Genomic DNA, 16,366 nt, shown 5'->3' with positions numbered 1-16,366 from the left:
CTGGAAAATGTTTGCAACTACTGTCACTAATGATGATGTCCAACATCAACTTTATAGACAGTGCATTCAGAAAGTATTCAGTCCCCTTCAGTTTTTTTCACGTTTTATTATGTTGAAGCCTCAAATATTAAAATCATTTTTCCTTCAATCAACACTCCATAATCACAGAGCCTGAGCAGCTACAGTACACACACACACACACACACACACACACACACACACACACATATATACACGTATGTGTATGATCGAATACTGTACATCTGTTTTGGAGATAATAGAGTTTGGAAATAATAGGTCCCACACAATGAGTGCTGAAGTTGTGGTGCTTTATTTAAAGCAGAGTCTATGTGAACAGTATTTTACAAAATCACAAATTGAGGCCTATCATGAACTCCTCTCTCCTCTCTACCACACAATTCAAACTCAGCTCAAGAAAATCTCATCTGACACCAAACCAAACCCCAAAGCTCTGACAGTTAACAAACATCTCTTCAACAAGTTGTGTTAAATTTATAGAGAAGCCTGGTTAGAGGGAAGTCCACATTGTCTTTGAGAGGAGAACTCCGGTAAGAAAGAACAGCAGGCTCATTAAAATGCAGGTCTTTGATTGAAAAAGGCAGAGACAGTGACAGACATCTCCAGTGTGAGGCAAGGGAGCTACAGCCCCCCCCCCCCCAACCCTAACCCCCAACACACACACAGTCATAGTCTCTTATACACATAGAGTTGTAAAGGCAGTTTGTTACATTTGACTTTATTTCAGTATCTGCTGATATTCTCCGTACTTCATAATCAGTCAAGTATGCACACTACGTTAGTGTTGGTGTGTAGCTCTATTTACATTTCTGTCTATTCACAAAATACAGAACAGCTGTAGGATGTGTACACCTGCTGTTACAAGTGTTTTTTACATATACACGGTCAAACTAACACTGTCTTGCATATGTTATTTATGTAATGTACATGTATGTGCTTTGTCAAGCATCAGGCCATGTCACTAAACCACGTGCATGGTTGCTTGACTATTCCCTTTACTGCAGCTTGTCAAAACAGAAGCCTACAAAAATCAATAAAAGTCATTACCCATTCAGGATTTAAGAAAGGTTGGAATCCTTCAGACAGGGGATCAGGACTCCAGCAGTAAGTAGTCCTCATTCTCACTGGCAGGCAGCATGAGCTGCTGCTCGTAGTACAGACTCTTGGCATAGTTGATTTCTTGAGAGATTTTGATGGCAAGACTCTCACTCTTCACATGGACCTGTGGAGAGGATTGTGACATTAGTTCTTGAAACAGACAGACCGACAGACAGACAGACAGACAGACAGACAGACAGACAGACAGACAGACAGATAGATAGATAGATGAGGGGTGTTAGGGGTAAAAACAGTTTCATCAACATGTACAATGTACTCCACACAGTCACTGACATTCCTGATCTAAGACGTCTATCTGTCATGCAGGTCCTGAAAGACCACAAATTAATACAGGTATAATTTGACATGTCACTTGGCCAGGTCAAGGCAGGGCCATGATCACCTGATTAATCTACAGAATATTTTAGTCTTTTCAGATGATCATAGTCATATATTCTTGCTCTGATGGGCTCAGAGATGCGACAACCAATCAGCGCTTGCAGTCTTCATTGACTGTGTCGTGTACAGACGTGATCAGGATTGATGTTTCTGGAGGTTTTCAGGGTTTTCTTAATGAAAGTGCAGCTGGAAACATTCAAGGTCACTCTGAGGTGAAGGTAGAAGAGAGATAATGAGTGTGTAGGTGAGCAGCATGCAGAGGCAGATGTCACACCCACAGGTGGGATTCATGTTCAATTCTCCTGACTAAAGGGTGAGTCTCTACAAGAACTAGAATCACCTCCTGGTGCTCGTCTGCCTCCTCCACTCAGACTAGCTCCAGATTACATCCCTGTTTATTCAGAGTCATAAAAAATATGAACCATTTTTGTGAAATTTTGTCTGTGAAGTCTTGAGTAATGGCTAAAAAGTGTTTTGTGAGGTCAATGTTACTTTGACTTCCAAAATCTAATCAGTTTGTCCTTGAGTCCAAGTGAATGTTTGTGCCAGAGTTGAAGAAATTCACTCAATGTGTTACGGAGATATCGGTTCACAAGGCCAAAACCACATTTTGTGAGGTCACCGTGACCTTGACCTTTGACCACCAAAATGTAATCAGTTCATCCTCATGTCCAGGTGAATGTCTGTGTCAAATTTGAAGAAGTTCCTTTAAGGTCAACCTGAAAACAACCTGAAAACAAAACGGCCTCCTGCTCTGACTGTCGCTGGCACAGAGGCATAAAAACAGGGACGCCTGCTGCTTCCCGACTGAGCCGCAAAGAAGTTGGCATTGTGAAACCTCGTGCGTGCGTTGTATAACCTGTGGAAAAGAATAGAAAAGTAAAGTATATCCAGCCATAGAACGAATGTGAAGGACGAATGTAAAGGAAGTAGAAGGAAGTTGAACCAAAAATGGTTTGAAGGGGGTGTGGTTTGTAGAAGGCCTGGTTTGTAGGATTGGCAAGGGTGCAGCCAAACACTGCTCCAAAAACTATCTGGGGGCATTGACAAGATGGCTGCCAAGTGGTGAGACTTGCCTATAAGGGCTTTGCTAGAAATATTTGAATAACTGAACAAATCAGAGATGTTGGTCTAGAGACAAGCAGCAGTTGACAGTTTATTCGGTACACTGAACTAAAGCTAATGCAGTCTAATCCAACAGGCCAGTAATAAATTCTCCTTCATGAAAGTTCTTCAGTTTGTGTTGAAACTGTTTTGGAGACGTGTTGATTCAACTTGATGGAGGCTGCAGTTTGTTGAATGCTGAGAATTTGATGGGTATTTATTTCTTCTGTAGAACATAACTACAGTGAAACTATAAATAATAAACACTCTCTCTCTTTGCTCTCTGTACACCCCCCCTCTCATTCACTCTCTAGCTTGCTCATGTTCTCGGCTTGTTCACATCGTCTGTCTTTCAAAAGCAGTGAATCCGACAGCAAAGCCTAACTTTGCTTTTTAATGTTAATAAACAACAAGAAAAGGCTGATTCTCACACCGATGTTAATGCTAGAGTACTTCCTTGTTTTGTGAATATAAGAGGCTGCAGTGGCTGTGTTTGACCAATCAGTGATGGCCAGCTGTGCAGACTCCACCCCCTGGAAAACGCTGAGGCAGAAATTTAAAAACTTGGACAAATACAACCAGAACTATCTGATGGAGAGAGACCAGTGGAGGGAAGTGAGGAAACATTGAGGCTGTTAATGAAGGATCAGTCAGATGGGTGTCTCACCATTGGTTTCTGGTGGGAGGGGCCCGGAATGGCCACACCACTGCTGGTGCTCTCAGCCTTCTTGGTGAGCTGCACATACACCTTTCCATGATCTTTAGAGACCAGACAGTGGTAGAGGTCATCGTATTTGACCTCTAGGAAGATGGCCTCACGGTCCACATAGTCCCCTGGCTTCAGGAAGTAGACCACTTTGGAGGAAATGAGGACGCAGTAGCTGTCAATGGTTTCCACTGCAATGAAGCTGGTGGGAGAAATGAGAGTTAACACCTCTGTCTGATCGAGCTGCAGGTAATAAGGTATTAAACTCAGCCAGTGAAATGAGTGAGACTCACAACTCAGAGTGGATGTTGTCTGTGAGGCGGAAGAGCTGCTCCTGACCGTCAGCTTGTGTGGCAGAGTATCGAGGCAGAAGACCCTGGGGTCCTTTACAGCAACGAGGCTTCCTGACCCGCTGTACACCGAGCCTACACAACGCAACAACAACACACACACTTTACACACAATACACAACACTGCTCAAGCAGGAACCTCACAGACCTGTCAAGCCAAGTTCTGGATGCCATACTTACATCTTAAATTACTTTATCTTAAATAATTATTACTATGTTTTTATTAATATAATAAGGACACACTTTTGAACAGAAACAGAAACACAGAAAATGTTCATACTGAATGTATCAGTAAATGTTGTTTACAATTCGTTGTCAATGCTCAATTCCATAGCTCAATAACACACATGTATTCAGCAGAAATGTATTTATGTTCTGTGCTGTATGTAGACGTATCTATGGTCTGGAGGCATCCATGAAACACTCTGTGGCAACTAATCTCACCTCTGGAGACAATAAAATCTACTTATCTTATTGGCGCTTAAAGCACTCAGTCAATGTTAATAAAAGGTGGTGATCTAAATAAAAAAGTCAAAAGTCACCTAAGACAAGATGTGTTTACTTTATTAATATTTAACTAAAACCACTATCTTTACCTCACCTTAAACCTGCAATAATTCATTTTTGGCTGCTTGGGGGCAGCAGAAACAAGGTGTGAACAACACAGCTTTTAAGTTGATATAGTGATCTTTTCTTTTGAGCAACAGTTTCCACATCCAGCAGTTAGGGAGCATTGATATTTTTCCTTTTCAACCTGATGAATAAAAGTCCAATATTCAACCTTATTTTAGCTCAGTACTTTTTCTATATCATCACCTGGAGGAAATATCTTTCTAACTGTGTGCATCTGTTGTTTGGACTTTATTTCACTGCTCATTACTCCACTATATAAAATCTCATTCACAGAACCTTTAAACTTGATTCTCCCAGCAGACGCCTTTGTAACATCCAGGTTTGTTATTTCACTTTTATTATCTGTTAAGCTGCAGAAAATTCAGATCTCCATGTTTTTTCTGCAGAGACCTGAAAACTTCTCTGACTCAGAAAGGAAGTGAAAGCTCACGTCACACAGGTAACAGACTTAACCCACCTGTGGTTACTGAGGCTAGCCATGTCCCGGACTGTCTGTGCAGTCTCTGAGGCAAAGTCCAGAGCTCCAGCCACCGGTTTGGTCACAGTTCCGACCAGACCTTTACCTAGGCCTGAGAAGAAGCCACTGACTCCGCCCTCTGTCTTCACTCCTTCCACTGTGGAGGTGATGATGCTGGTCATGCCTCCAATGATACCTGGGGGAGTGGGAGTTTATTTAAAAGGACATGCAAAATTGCAGAGATGGTGGCTTCAAGTAGAACAGAAAGACTGGGATCACTAAGGTGTCCAGCTTCTCATGCACAATCTGTGTACACTGATGCCTATGAGATTATATAGTGCAGGGCTGCAGCAATAAAACCGTGGACAGTGTATGACCTGCTGGAGCTTTTTTATCATCTGATTAATCCCTGAGCACTGACACAGCACAGCAGTTATTCATTGTTGCTGGACTGAAATGAACATTGAATCCTACAGGGAATAATTTGATGTATGTTCACTGTACTTAAGATATGTGTGTATTAGATATTAACTGCACTGCCAATATGACTGATCTGCTTTTGTATACTGTATACTGGGCAACAGAGAAATAACCCTCTGTTGATTTGATACTGTACATAGAAGAGTACATTCATGTTATTTCCACAATTCACTGGGTTAGTTCAACCAATAGCCGAGGATGCAGATTCAGCAGGGAAGTAGTAATGACAGCTTATTTATGGACATTTTTTCAATTAAGAAATTAAGCAACTGGCTGGGAACAAGTGAAATCAATTTTTAGGTGAACTTGTATGTAGTACAGGTGAACTCCAACCAAGGTGTGGAAACATCTCGAAGATGATCAAGAGAAATGGGAGGAACCTGACCTCGATAGTAGTGCCTGAATACTAATGTCAAAGTGATATTTCAGTTTTTACTTTTTAATAAAATTGCAAAAATATCTAAAATTCTGTTTTCACTTTGTTATTATGGTGTATTGAGTGTCGATTGATGAGGCAAAACGTGATTTTTGATTTTGGCATAAGGCTGCAACATAACAAAATGTGAAAGAATTGAAGGGGATGAATAATTTAGAGCTGAACTATATATGCCACATGTCTTATCTCAGTGCACAAACTGGCAAAATATTTGTCAACACAGGATTTAATAAACATTATTTATCAGCTGCTATAGATCATAAAAGGACACTGTACAGCTGACGGTGAAATATTTCTCTCACATATTACAAGGATAACATTATGAGTGAGTCAGTTTACATGTCTGCCAGCAAGTCATACACATATTTCTGAATGCATGTCACACTTATCAAAGTATCAATCGCAGTGTTTGTGCAGTTTATTCAGACATAAACTCACAGTAAAAGTATGAGCTGTCTTTCCTTAAAACAGCAGTTTTTGGTCCTCACCAGGTTCCGTGTAAAATCTATTGCTTTATTAAAATGCAGGGTTCTGATCAAATCGTTGGAACTAACAGCTAATTCTGCACCTTTGTGTGCACCTTTATGTGTACAGCTGAGGACACTAAACAACTTTTTGTGCACATACATCTTATAAACTTGTCAACATTTGTTTTTCTTATAAGCCTCATTAATTCACATTCCATGTGCTGCTCCTCACTTTTCAGCAGTTCAACATGTACAAAAATGTACAGTTTACATTTTGCCATCTTTTTCAAGCTCCCCCAAAATGTCCAGGTGTCCAGGAGGCTTCAAGTGCTAATTTAGAAACTCCCTAAACAATTCTTTTGGCCACTAGCTGTAACTGTAATCAGACAAAGAAATGTTTCCAGGTTTTACCATGAGCCAGTCCATGAATCCCTGCTACCAGGTGCTCTCCACTGGTGGCTCCGTGGTATCTGATGTACTCTCGCTCACTCTGGTGTCGGTTATCCATGGTCTTCCCTAACCCGTCGGATAAAGTCCCTGCAAACTGACACACAGAGAACAGGAGGATTTTTACACTACATGGCCACTTCCACTGTTACAATTTTCACATGCTTTTTACTATTTCTCCCCAAATGTCCGTGACTGAGTGAGTGAGCGATAGAGTTGAGTTTGAAATTAAGCCATTGGTCAGCCGAGTGTTGGACTTTTCCCATTGGACCCCCCTTTAGCAACTTTAAAAAAACAATTTTTGGAAAAACTTTCTACTTTCCATAGAAGACAGTCGCCACTATTATTATAGTAGTTACCCAGAAGAAAGCTATGTACTGTGTGAGAGACAAATAAGAGAGATACTTTCGTTGTTTCTAACTTTCTATGATCATTTTATATGTAAATACAACTGAATTCACAGCACAAATAGATGAAAGGCTGAAACCTGCTGACACTATGCAAATACAACACAATGAACATCATCGCCATACATCCTCAATTTTGTACATTGACCATACACCGTCCACACGTATACTATGTTTTGACCTAGTCTTGTTACAGGTATACGTTCATGTGTAAGTGGGTAGACAGATAACAGAAAAACTGCATAATATAAAACAACAATGCCACAGCCAAGCAATAAATTAAAAGTCTTTGTGATGCATCAGAGTGAACAAAAAAGAATTCTGTAAAATATACTGAACATACACTACAAAAAGCAACCAGACACAAAAAGAGTTAGTTATACAGCTAAGCAGAGATGTACCTTGGCAGCAGAGTTGGACACACCGTGGGTCACATTTCGTATAAGACCACCGACATTGCCATACTTGATGAGCTCAGACACGCCCTCAGTGACATCATTGAGGAGGCCCATTGGATTTCCAAGGAAGTCCACGGAGCCCAGGATCTGAGCAGCTTGGCTGATCAGCTCCTTCATATAGAAACACCACACAGATAATGATCCGCCAGGCTACTACATTACATGATACACCTACGTATCTGCAAAAATATTCAGACTCTACAGTTGAAAAATAAGGACATGGAGATTTTTATTCGTACAATTTAATATAATACTATTTTAATTGCACCCACAGCTTCCTCTGTTTCCTCAGGATGAATGAAGCAGTAGGCCACAATGTAAAAAACAAACAGGGAATAAAGACTGGGCCCATCTATGGCCACACATGTTAACAGATATGCGCAAAATCATTAAATATCCGTAGGAAAAGAAAAACAAACAAAAATAGTTTTTGCATTTTTCTTTTTTTCTACATTGTAGAATGATGCTGAAGGCATCAAAATCATGAAATATGTTTAAAAAGACTGAAACGGTCTTAAAAAATAAATAAACAGTAACTGTGGCATGTGCAAAAGTTTGAGCACGCTACTAAGTCCGTACTTAAAAACTCCTCCTTTGGCAAATATCACAGCTTAATGAAGAATTGTTTGATTCTTAAAGCTGAACAGTAACAGAACAGTCATTACAAAGAGTTATGCAACAAATTGTATTAGCGATATAAAGTAATTGCATTTTCTTCCTTCTGATCAACCATGCAGGTTCTCTGGAAAAAGGACCGAAATTTAATGTTATCAACTCGTTTCTAAGTTTGGACTGTGATGGTCAGTTAAAAAAAATAAGTTGAAAACAGCACTCCCAGTCATGCTTAATATAAGTGTGTGTTCCTCTCACCTCTCTGAAGTGCTTGAGGATGTCATTGATGATGATCTCCTGGGTCTCGTAGGGGTGCACTCTAGTGAACGGGTACATGTTGATGACAGCGTCTTCAAAGCGAACCAGAGGAAAGCCCAGGGTGCCTTTCAGGACCTATAGCAAAAAAAAAAGATAAAATGAAAAGAATAAATAAATAAAATATTGAAGAACACATGTCATATGAAAGCAGAGCAGCTGTCAGAAAATGTAGTAACAGATTGAAATCACTTTCCATGATCCACAGATGCACAAAACTGGAACTTTACAATGTTCACTTAATTTAAGGCTGATTTTTAAGTAAGTGACACTTGCTAGTACTTGCAAATGGTCAGGGCTGAACCCATCTACGTCTTGATTAATTCCGATTTATTTGTGTCTTTAAATCTTTACTTTCTAAAAAGCTTTCTAAAAAGTTTGACCTGTCACTGACTCCAATAATTATGTTGAGACTCAAATGACTTCAAGACCTTTACTAGGTTTTAAATACTGCTGAATCTTCTAATCCGATCCCGCAGGCTTGATCCTATATCGTCACATATCAGCATTATCAGTTTAGATTTTTTATTCTTGTCAATTCTTTTCACACTTAAAATATCTTTGTCCATAATGATAGTAGATTGATGGTCTTATGTGCTTTTTATGTATTTTTCTCAGCATAAGAGTTTGCAACCACATCTCATAGATAACTTCTGACAAGTTTTAAAATGATTAAAGTTTATTTCCAGAAATTTTAAACTCTGTAAAAATACTCTGCTTTGATTAATATTTTGTTTAACATGGTTTTCGCACATAAAAAGTGAAATAAAAAAATGGAAAGCTGGATCTGAAGCTCATCTACTTCCTGATTGAGAAATCATCAGCTCCAGATTGACAGGTGAAAGAGCAGAGAGTATCAAGGTGGTTAGAGGAGGAAACATCAGAGAGACTCAGCCTCATGTTTGAGCCTCGCGGGAACACACTTCCTGCAACGCGTAAGTGTGGTGGCTACCATCGCTCAGCTGCTGCGTTGCTTTACATGAATAAAATAGGTGAGAGGCCAAAACTCTGGATCATGTCACATAGCTCCGAGGTGTGAGGCACGAGACGTGCGTCTCCCTCATGTCTCATGCAGCCAGTGCGTCCACTCTAACCCATTAACATGTGACCAAAATGAAAACTAAGACGTGCATCCAGTGAGTTCCTGGCCTCAGTCAGACCCAGACTCAGATGAGGAGTCTGTTGGGACCAGAATCAGAGACTAGCAGACGTATCAGAACAGTTAGTGTAGTTAGCATCTTTTATTGGTTTACTGTTTGTTAGCTTGTAATTGACAGTGGCTGATACAGTGTTAGTGGTTGTGCTAATGCTAACTCTCTCTCTCTCTCTCTCTCTCTCTGTGTACTCACAAGGTTTCATGTTTCTTAAGCCCCGCCCCCCCATCCCCACAAGTTGACAGGATTGGTTCATTAGGTTTGTGACATATGAAACCCAGCCTGTCTGAATCTGTTTGTCTGTTTCGAGGCTGTCATTGGTTCACTGCATTTCAAGGTGAATACATTCAGTCATGGTGTTGATGATTATTTCACTCATGATGTGTCTTGTAATATATAAAACCGACATGTAAACAAGGTTAACAACATGATTTTCATCGAGAAGGGGTCTTTAAATGATTTCATTGAGTCTGACTAAAGGAAGAAGAGTCATTTTAAAAATAAAGATGTCAAAAATGACCATGTTAGTTTACCTTGAGATCAGGAGGCAGCTTGTGAGAAGTAAAGACACTCAGCTTGACCTGAGGGAGACTAATCTTCAGGTTTTCAAAGTAGTAACGTTTGGGGGAACTTGCATCCTCGTTGGGCTTCTCATGGAGGTTTTCATCCAACTTCTCCAGCTCTGCATTCAAATATGATTTATATTTTTACTTTAAAGAAAATCTGACCTGCTTATAAATATTAACATATATTTACAATGACATTCAAATAACAATCTACCAGCTTCTGTCTGTCCATATCCAAAGAAGCTGAGCAGCTTGAGCAGGAGTTTCTCCTCAATGATCACAGTGAAGCGTCGGGCTGTCACCATGAGATGCTGTGAACACATCAAGGTGACATCATTAGTCACAAGATTCTAGTATCACTCTAACGCATCAGAAAAGTTTATTTTGTGATGTGCACAAGAAACCAGGAATTATTCAAAAAGAAAGACAACTATAACTAGACCTGTATAAATGGGTTCCAAGCCCCCTTAGCCATTTGTGCGCGGGCGCCCATCGAGGCAATGCAAGCTGGACCTGTTTCAGGCGCCCCCTAGTGGACGATTTGTGCCAAATTTTGTAGAGACCCCTCAGAGTGATATAAACTACTGTCCTAAGTATGTTTTGCATATTTCACGATTTTGGAAAAAAAAAAATTCTAGGAGGAAATAGGATATTCAGTTACTTTCAACAAACACATGCATGTAAGGTTTTTGAATGTGTGATGAACTGTGATGTGAGAGTTCCAGTCTAAAATACTTCTTGTTACCAGACATGTCATTTTTGGTGTCTGGGGTGTGTGCACCATTCTTTATGCTGCAGTAACACTTTTACCAATGCGAAAAAAAAAATCTGAATAACAATAGGCTTCCTAGCACCACTGATACTGGGAGCTACACTGCTTTGCATGCGTGGCTCCCAGACCAATCGCGCTTGGACCCCCAATTATTCTTTGGGGCATAGTGATTGAATGTAACAAGGCAGTTATTCAGCGTGAGACGCTCACACTCACTCACTCACCTTGAAGAGATCAGTGAGGATGAGGTTGCTGGGAACCTTGACAGAGTTGATCTGTAGGGCTGGACCACTGTCATTGACACTGCTGTCACTGGAACTGGGACTGACACACAACATCACAGGCTGGGTGGTGCCCAGCAGCTGGTTGTCCACCTGATAACCATAACATGACAAAAGTATTTATACAACACTCCCCACTAAAACTCTCCACTACAATACTCTCCAGTATTGATCAGACTGTATTCACAGGAAGCTTCTGGATCAAACCACCACAATGTAGCAGCAATGTGGTATCAGATGTAATTTTATCTGATTGAAGAGCCATACAGTAACTAGGTGTTACATGTCGACTAATCAGTTGATCAACATCAAATATTTCCTGCTGAATGGGATTGTGGGGGTCCTGCTGATGAGTTAAAGTGGTCTGGATCTGCATTACCATAGCTGTTGACCTCTGGGACAGGGCAGAACCACGTGAGTAATGAGTGTGGTCCAGAGCAGCTTGCCACATAAGACAACCATAATGTCTTTTGGTTCTTTTAACTTTTTTGAAGTTTTAAGTTTTTTAAATTACGGCCAGTCTGTCTGCCCTGTATACTTTTATACAGACAAAAATATAAAACATGAACTTGAATATATGAATGTTCACATAGCTGTGGTCAGCTCACCTGGATGTTCTGAATACTGAGCTCCAACACCTCGTTGGCAGCAGTGCGAATGAAGTGGACATCTATACCAGACAATGTAGTGAACACAAGCTCCTCAGGAACCTTGTTGACCAATGAAACACCTAGGCCTTCATCCAAGTTCACCAACACCTGGAAATGAACACATATTAGGCAGCAAGTGAACATTTAGTCCTGGAAGTTGATGTGTTGGAAGCAGCATAATGGGCAGTGTAAGGGTCTGAGCGACTTTGACAAGGGCCACATTGTGATGGCTAGATGATGACCAGAGCATCTCCAAAACTGTAGGTCTTGTTGAGTGTTCCTGGTCTGCAGTGGTTAGTACCTACCAGAAGTGGTCTAAGGAAGGACAACTGGGGAACCAGTGACAGGGTCATGGGCACCCAAGGCTCATTGATGTGCATGGGGAGTGAGGGATAGTTTGTGTTGTCTGATCTCACAGAAGAGCTACTGTATCACAAACTGATGAAAAAGTTAAATCTGGTTCTGACAGAAAGGTGTCACAACACAGTGCATCACAGCTACCTCTGTGGTCTGCTGACCACTTCTGAAAGCGCCTACGATGGGCACGTCAGAACTTGTTGGCCTGGTCTGATGAATCACGTTTTCTTTTACATCATGTGGACGGCTGGGTGCATGTGCGTTGCTTAGCTGGGAATGAGATGTCACCAGGATGCAGTATGGGAAAAAGGCAAGCCTGCAGGGACAGTGTAATGCTTTGAGGAATGTTCTGCTGGGAAACCTTGGGTCCTGCCATTCATATGGATGTTACTCTGACATGTAGCACCTACCTAAACATTGCTGCAGACCAAGTAGACTCCTTAATGGAAACAGTATTCCCTAATGGCAGTGAATGCTCCTGCCACACTAAAACAATGCTTCAGGAATGGTTGGTTTGAGGAACACGAGCTCAAGGTGTTGACTTGGCCTCCAAATTCCCCAGATCTCAATCCAATTGAGCATCTGTGGGATGTGCTGGACAAACAAGTCTGATCGATGGAGGCCCCACCTTGCAACTTACAGGACTTAAAGGATGTGCTGATAACGTATTGGTGCCAGATACCAGAGCACAGCAGAATATTGCCAACCTATACTCAGTAGAACTATACTCAGTCCCACACAAAGCACAGACAACACCACATTCACAGGGTAAACAAAAATAAACACGAAAATAAATCAAAACATTGCTCCAATGCAGTACCACTCCACTTCAACTTATTAATGTGAGTGATGGCTGCTGGAACAAAGCTCCCTGTATACTGCTTTGTTGTGCACTTTGGGACTATGAACCTTCATCCAGAAGGAAGAAGCTGAAATTCACATTTCAAAGGGTGTGAGTCTTCATTTAAAATCAAGGGAGCTATCCACTGTAACTGTCTGGTGCACAGGGATGCTAGGTTAAGCTGTGACTCACCAATCAGCATACTGGACCATTTAACAATTTGGTTCAGACAGATTTCCAAACCATGACATCAGAGAGAAAGATGAAATCGATTCAATAAAAGCACAGTAGAATAAAATCATGATGGTCTTGTCAATATGGAAATGTAGTTTTCTCAGACACAACAAGCACTGATGCCCTTCTTACACACAGCTTCACAGTGTACCTCAAATCTAAACTTTCTGTCAATAATTGTCCAGAGGTATTTGTAGGATTGTACACAGTCTGCTGTCTGAACTAATGGATGTGACTTCATGTATGCTGGCACATCTTCTGAAATCAATTATCATATCTTTTCTCTTAGATATGTTCAGATGAAGGTCGGACTCCTCACACCACTTGACAAAATCCTCTATGACTGGGCCGTGGCTGGTGTCATCATCCTGGAGCCAACAATAACAGAGTCATCTGCATACTTAAGGATGGTCCTGTTTTCATACCTGCTCTGACACATATTTGTGTAGAGGACAAATAAAAGCGATGAAAGCACACATCCTTGTGGGATGCCAGTCAAGGGGCAAAGTTGCTCAGACAGAATTCCATTTACCCTCACTCTTTGTGTCCTGTTAGTCAAGAACCAGCTCACAAGATTATAACTCAGATCAAACTGATCTAAAAGCCTCCTGATTAAAACATGGGGGCTGAATCGTATAAAAGCAGAGGAAAAATCTACAAATATTTAATTTTAAATGTAGTTATTAAGTTAATTATTAATCAGAGTTCCAAATTAATAGTAACATTCTGAGGCTGCACCGATATTGGCTATCCTTTTCCTGTTTCAGGATGGTCCCCCAAGGAACTTTAATTAATTTGAAAGTTACTGTTTACTATTAATATTTTTAATATTAATATTTTATAAATTCCTGATTAGAATCATTGATAAACTGCCAATGCCCCAACACAGTGACTGTAAAACCAAATGAGCTTCAGCAAATGATTTCAGACAGATATTTTGTTTTTATATAACAAATAAAATAAGGAATAAATATGATTAAACATATATTCAAAATAAAGAACAACAGAAGAAGAACAGAGCAGTGGGGATTCATGAATGTGTAGTATGGTTACTATGAGATTTTTTCCAGGCATGAACATCAGTGGTGCATGTAAAATGGTGCCATGAAATCATTTCAAAGTTAACCATACCTCCAGCTCCTGCTCAGGCTCTCTCTTCTTCACATCCTCTTTGCTCCTATCGTGTTCTGTGCTGGGTGAGCTGCGGATCATTCTCCTCTGATTGAAGTCACTGATCTGAAACAAGGGCAAGCCATGCAAATGTCTGTGAGCAGAAATGATGAGGTTCATCATCACTCACTGACTGACTCTAGCATGAAGAAAAAACAGAAGCATCATGAACCTTTGGTTCTCAAGGTGGACACATTGGCCTCAGAGTTTGCCCAAATAAAGGCCCTTATTCTTAATTTACAGTCTGGTGGCCCTCTTACTGCTGCTGCCATTATGGTTCCAGAGCCACCACTCCAGACCTATGATGATAGGGATAGCCTAGCTACTTCACCCTCTTTTCTGATCGACATGACAAGGATGCACTGTATATTGCGTCCTCAGAGAATCTCTTTCCTGATAAGGAAAAAGAGCAGGAGGAACCAGAAAGGGGATCCCCCCCCTCAGTGTCAGGCTTTCACAGTTCAGGGGCAGCTTCCCTGAAGGATACTGAGGCTGGCCATTCCTTTGGCTATATCACGGCTTGGTCTGGATGGTGTCCCTGTAGAGGCTGCTCCCTCTCGTGCCTTTTTCAAACGTCTTCCACAACCATCTCCCTTCAGAGTTTCACCCTCTGTGCCATACATCGCTAAACTGCAGAGGTGCTGGCCCAACCCCAAAGCATTCCTCCACCTACCCAGTGACTGCAGGGCCTTGGCTGCTATGAAGGATGCTGCTGAATATGGCCTAGACCAAATGCCTGTCATTGATGCTTCCATCGCTTCGCTGATAGTATCTCCTGATAAAGCCTTAAGACCAGATGCCCACAGTGTAGGATCACTGATGACCTCCTTACCAAGAGCTATGATATAGAAATTGAATGGGATGTATCGGAAATTCTTACTCCCACCTTGTCCAAGCTCCGTCACAGACTCTCCAGACTGCTGGAGTTGATGCCTCAACGCAGAGCTTGAGTGATCATTCACTCCAGGCATTTGCCTTCATGATCAGGGAGCTTGGTGGGCTGATGTCTACTTTGATCTTGGCTCGGCACAAAGTATGGCTCACCCAGTCCCCCTTAACAGAGGGATGCAGGAAGACACTTTGCATGCTGCCTGTAATTCCAGGCCAGATGTTCGGGCCTGCAGCCCAACAGGCCTTGGGGCATAGTGCACAAGTAGACAAGGTCAGACAACAGTTTGCTGACTTGCATTGGACACCTTTGCCTAATCCTGGACACACCAGCACTCGTCACCCTACAGCCGGCACTCATAGCCCTTCAAGAGCCAGACACACTTCTTTTCAACAGAGGCACCAGCGGGCCCCTCCACAGCATGTCTTTCGTGCACCAAGGGATTGGGCACCCAAACAGGGGGACCCCACCAACAAACCTCCCAGGCAGCCCAAAGGTCATGGAGGTCGGGCCTGACTTCCAAAGTCCAGGCACCAGGCGTTTCTCCCCGCAACATCTCAGCCGCTTGGAGGCTTTGAATTCAGACCCTTGGGTGTTGTCTACCCTTTCCAAAGGGTGCACCATCCACTTCAGGCGTGGGCCTCCAAGGTCAACAGGGTCAGAATGACTTTTGTCAATGACCCTTGTCTTCCCTCCGCCCTCTTCCGTGGGCCTTGCCTCACAAGTGTCAGGGCAATGCATTTGCCAGGGGTGCAGAACCAGGCTGCAGACATGCTTTCCCTCTGGGCGAGTGGCGATTGAACCCAATAGTCATTTAGATGAAATGGGAGAGGCACGACAGAGCAGAAGTTGACCTGTATGTTCTAAGTTGGGGTCATTAAGTGCCCATCTGGCTCAAATGAAGAGTATAAAGAATAAAGAGAATAAAGACCCTCATCTTAGTTCTTTACATACAAGTACGATCTAATGGGAGTGTATCCTGAATGCTCACCACAAAATGGTACACTCATGACAGAACAAAAATAAAATATACATTAAAAAGAA

At 41.7% G+C, this 16,366-nt stretch overlaps 1 protein-coding gene across 7 annotated transcripts in view; it reads right to left on the bottom strand.

Annotated features, from left to right (window-relative positions):
- Positions 1-315: 315 nt before the first annotated feature.
- Positions 316-16,366, bottom strand: part of vps13d (vacuolar protein sorting 13 homolog D) — a 77,471-nt gene continuing 61,420 nt past the window's right edge. For all 7 annotated transcript variants that reach the window (XM_087179679.1, XM_087179682.1, XM_087179683.1 and 4 more), the window contains 12 exons: positions 14,395-14,499; positions 11,790-11,939; positions 11,125-11,274; positions 10,343-10,439; positions 10,096-10,244; positions 8,352-8,486; positions 7,425-7,592; positions 6,581-6,713; positions 4,787-4,982; positions 3,640-3,771; positions 3,308-3,548; positions 316-1,261 (listed from right to left, as the gene is read on the bottom strand). In XM_087179679.1, the coding sequence (XP_087035805.1) occupies positions 1,130-1,261; positions 3,308-3,548; positions 3,640-3,771; positions 4,787-4,982; positions 6,581-6,713; positions 7,425-7,592; positions 8,352-8,486; positions 10,096-10,244; positions 10,343-10,439; positions 11,125-11,274; positions 11,790-11,939; positions 14,395-14,499 (1,788 nt within the window). In that variant the 3' untranslated portion in view covers positions 316-1,129. The remainder of the gene's footprint in view (positions 1,262-3,307; positions 3,549-3,639; positions 3,772-4,786; positions 4,983-6,580; positions 6,714-7,424; positions 7,593-8,351; positions 8,487-10,095; positions 10,245-10,342; positions 10,440-11,124; positions 11,275-11,789; positions 11,940-14,394; positions 14,500-16,366) is intronic.

This window comes from Seriola lalandi, unplaced genomic scaffold, assembly GCF_002814215.2.
Source record: "Seriola lalandi dorsalis isolate HSWRI2012SDOR001 ecotype SW California unplaced genomic scaffold, Sedor1 jcf7180002054861, whole genome shotgun sequence".
Taxonomy (NCBI): Eukaryota; Metazoa; Chordata; class Actinopteri; order Carangiformes; family Carangidae; genus Seriola; species Seriola lalandi.
The sequence above is the reverse complement of the archived record's forward strand: the minus strand, read 5'-3'. Positions and strand labels throughout refer to the sequence as shown.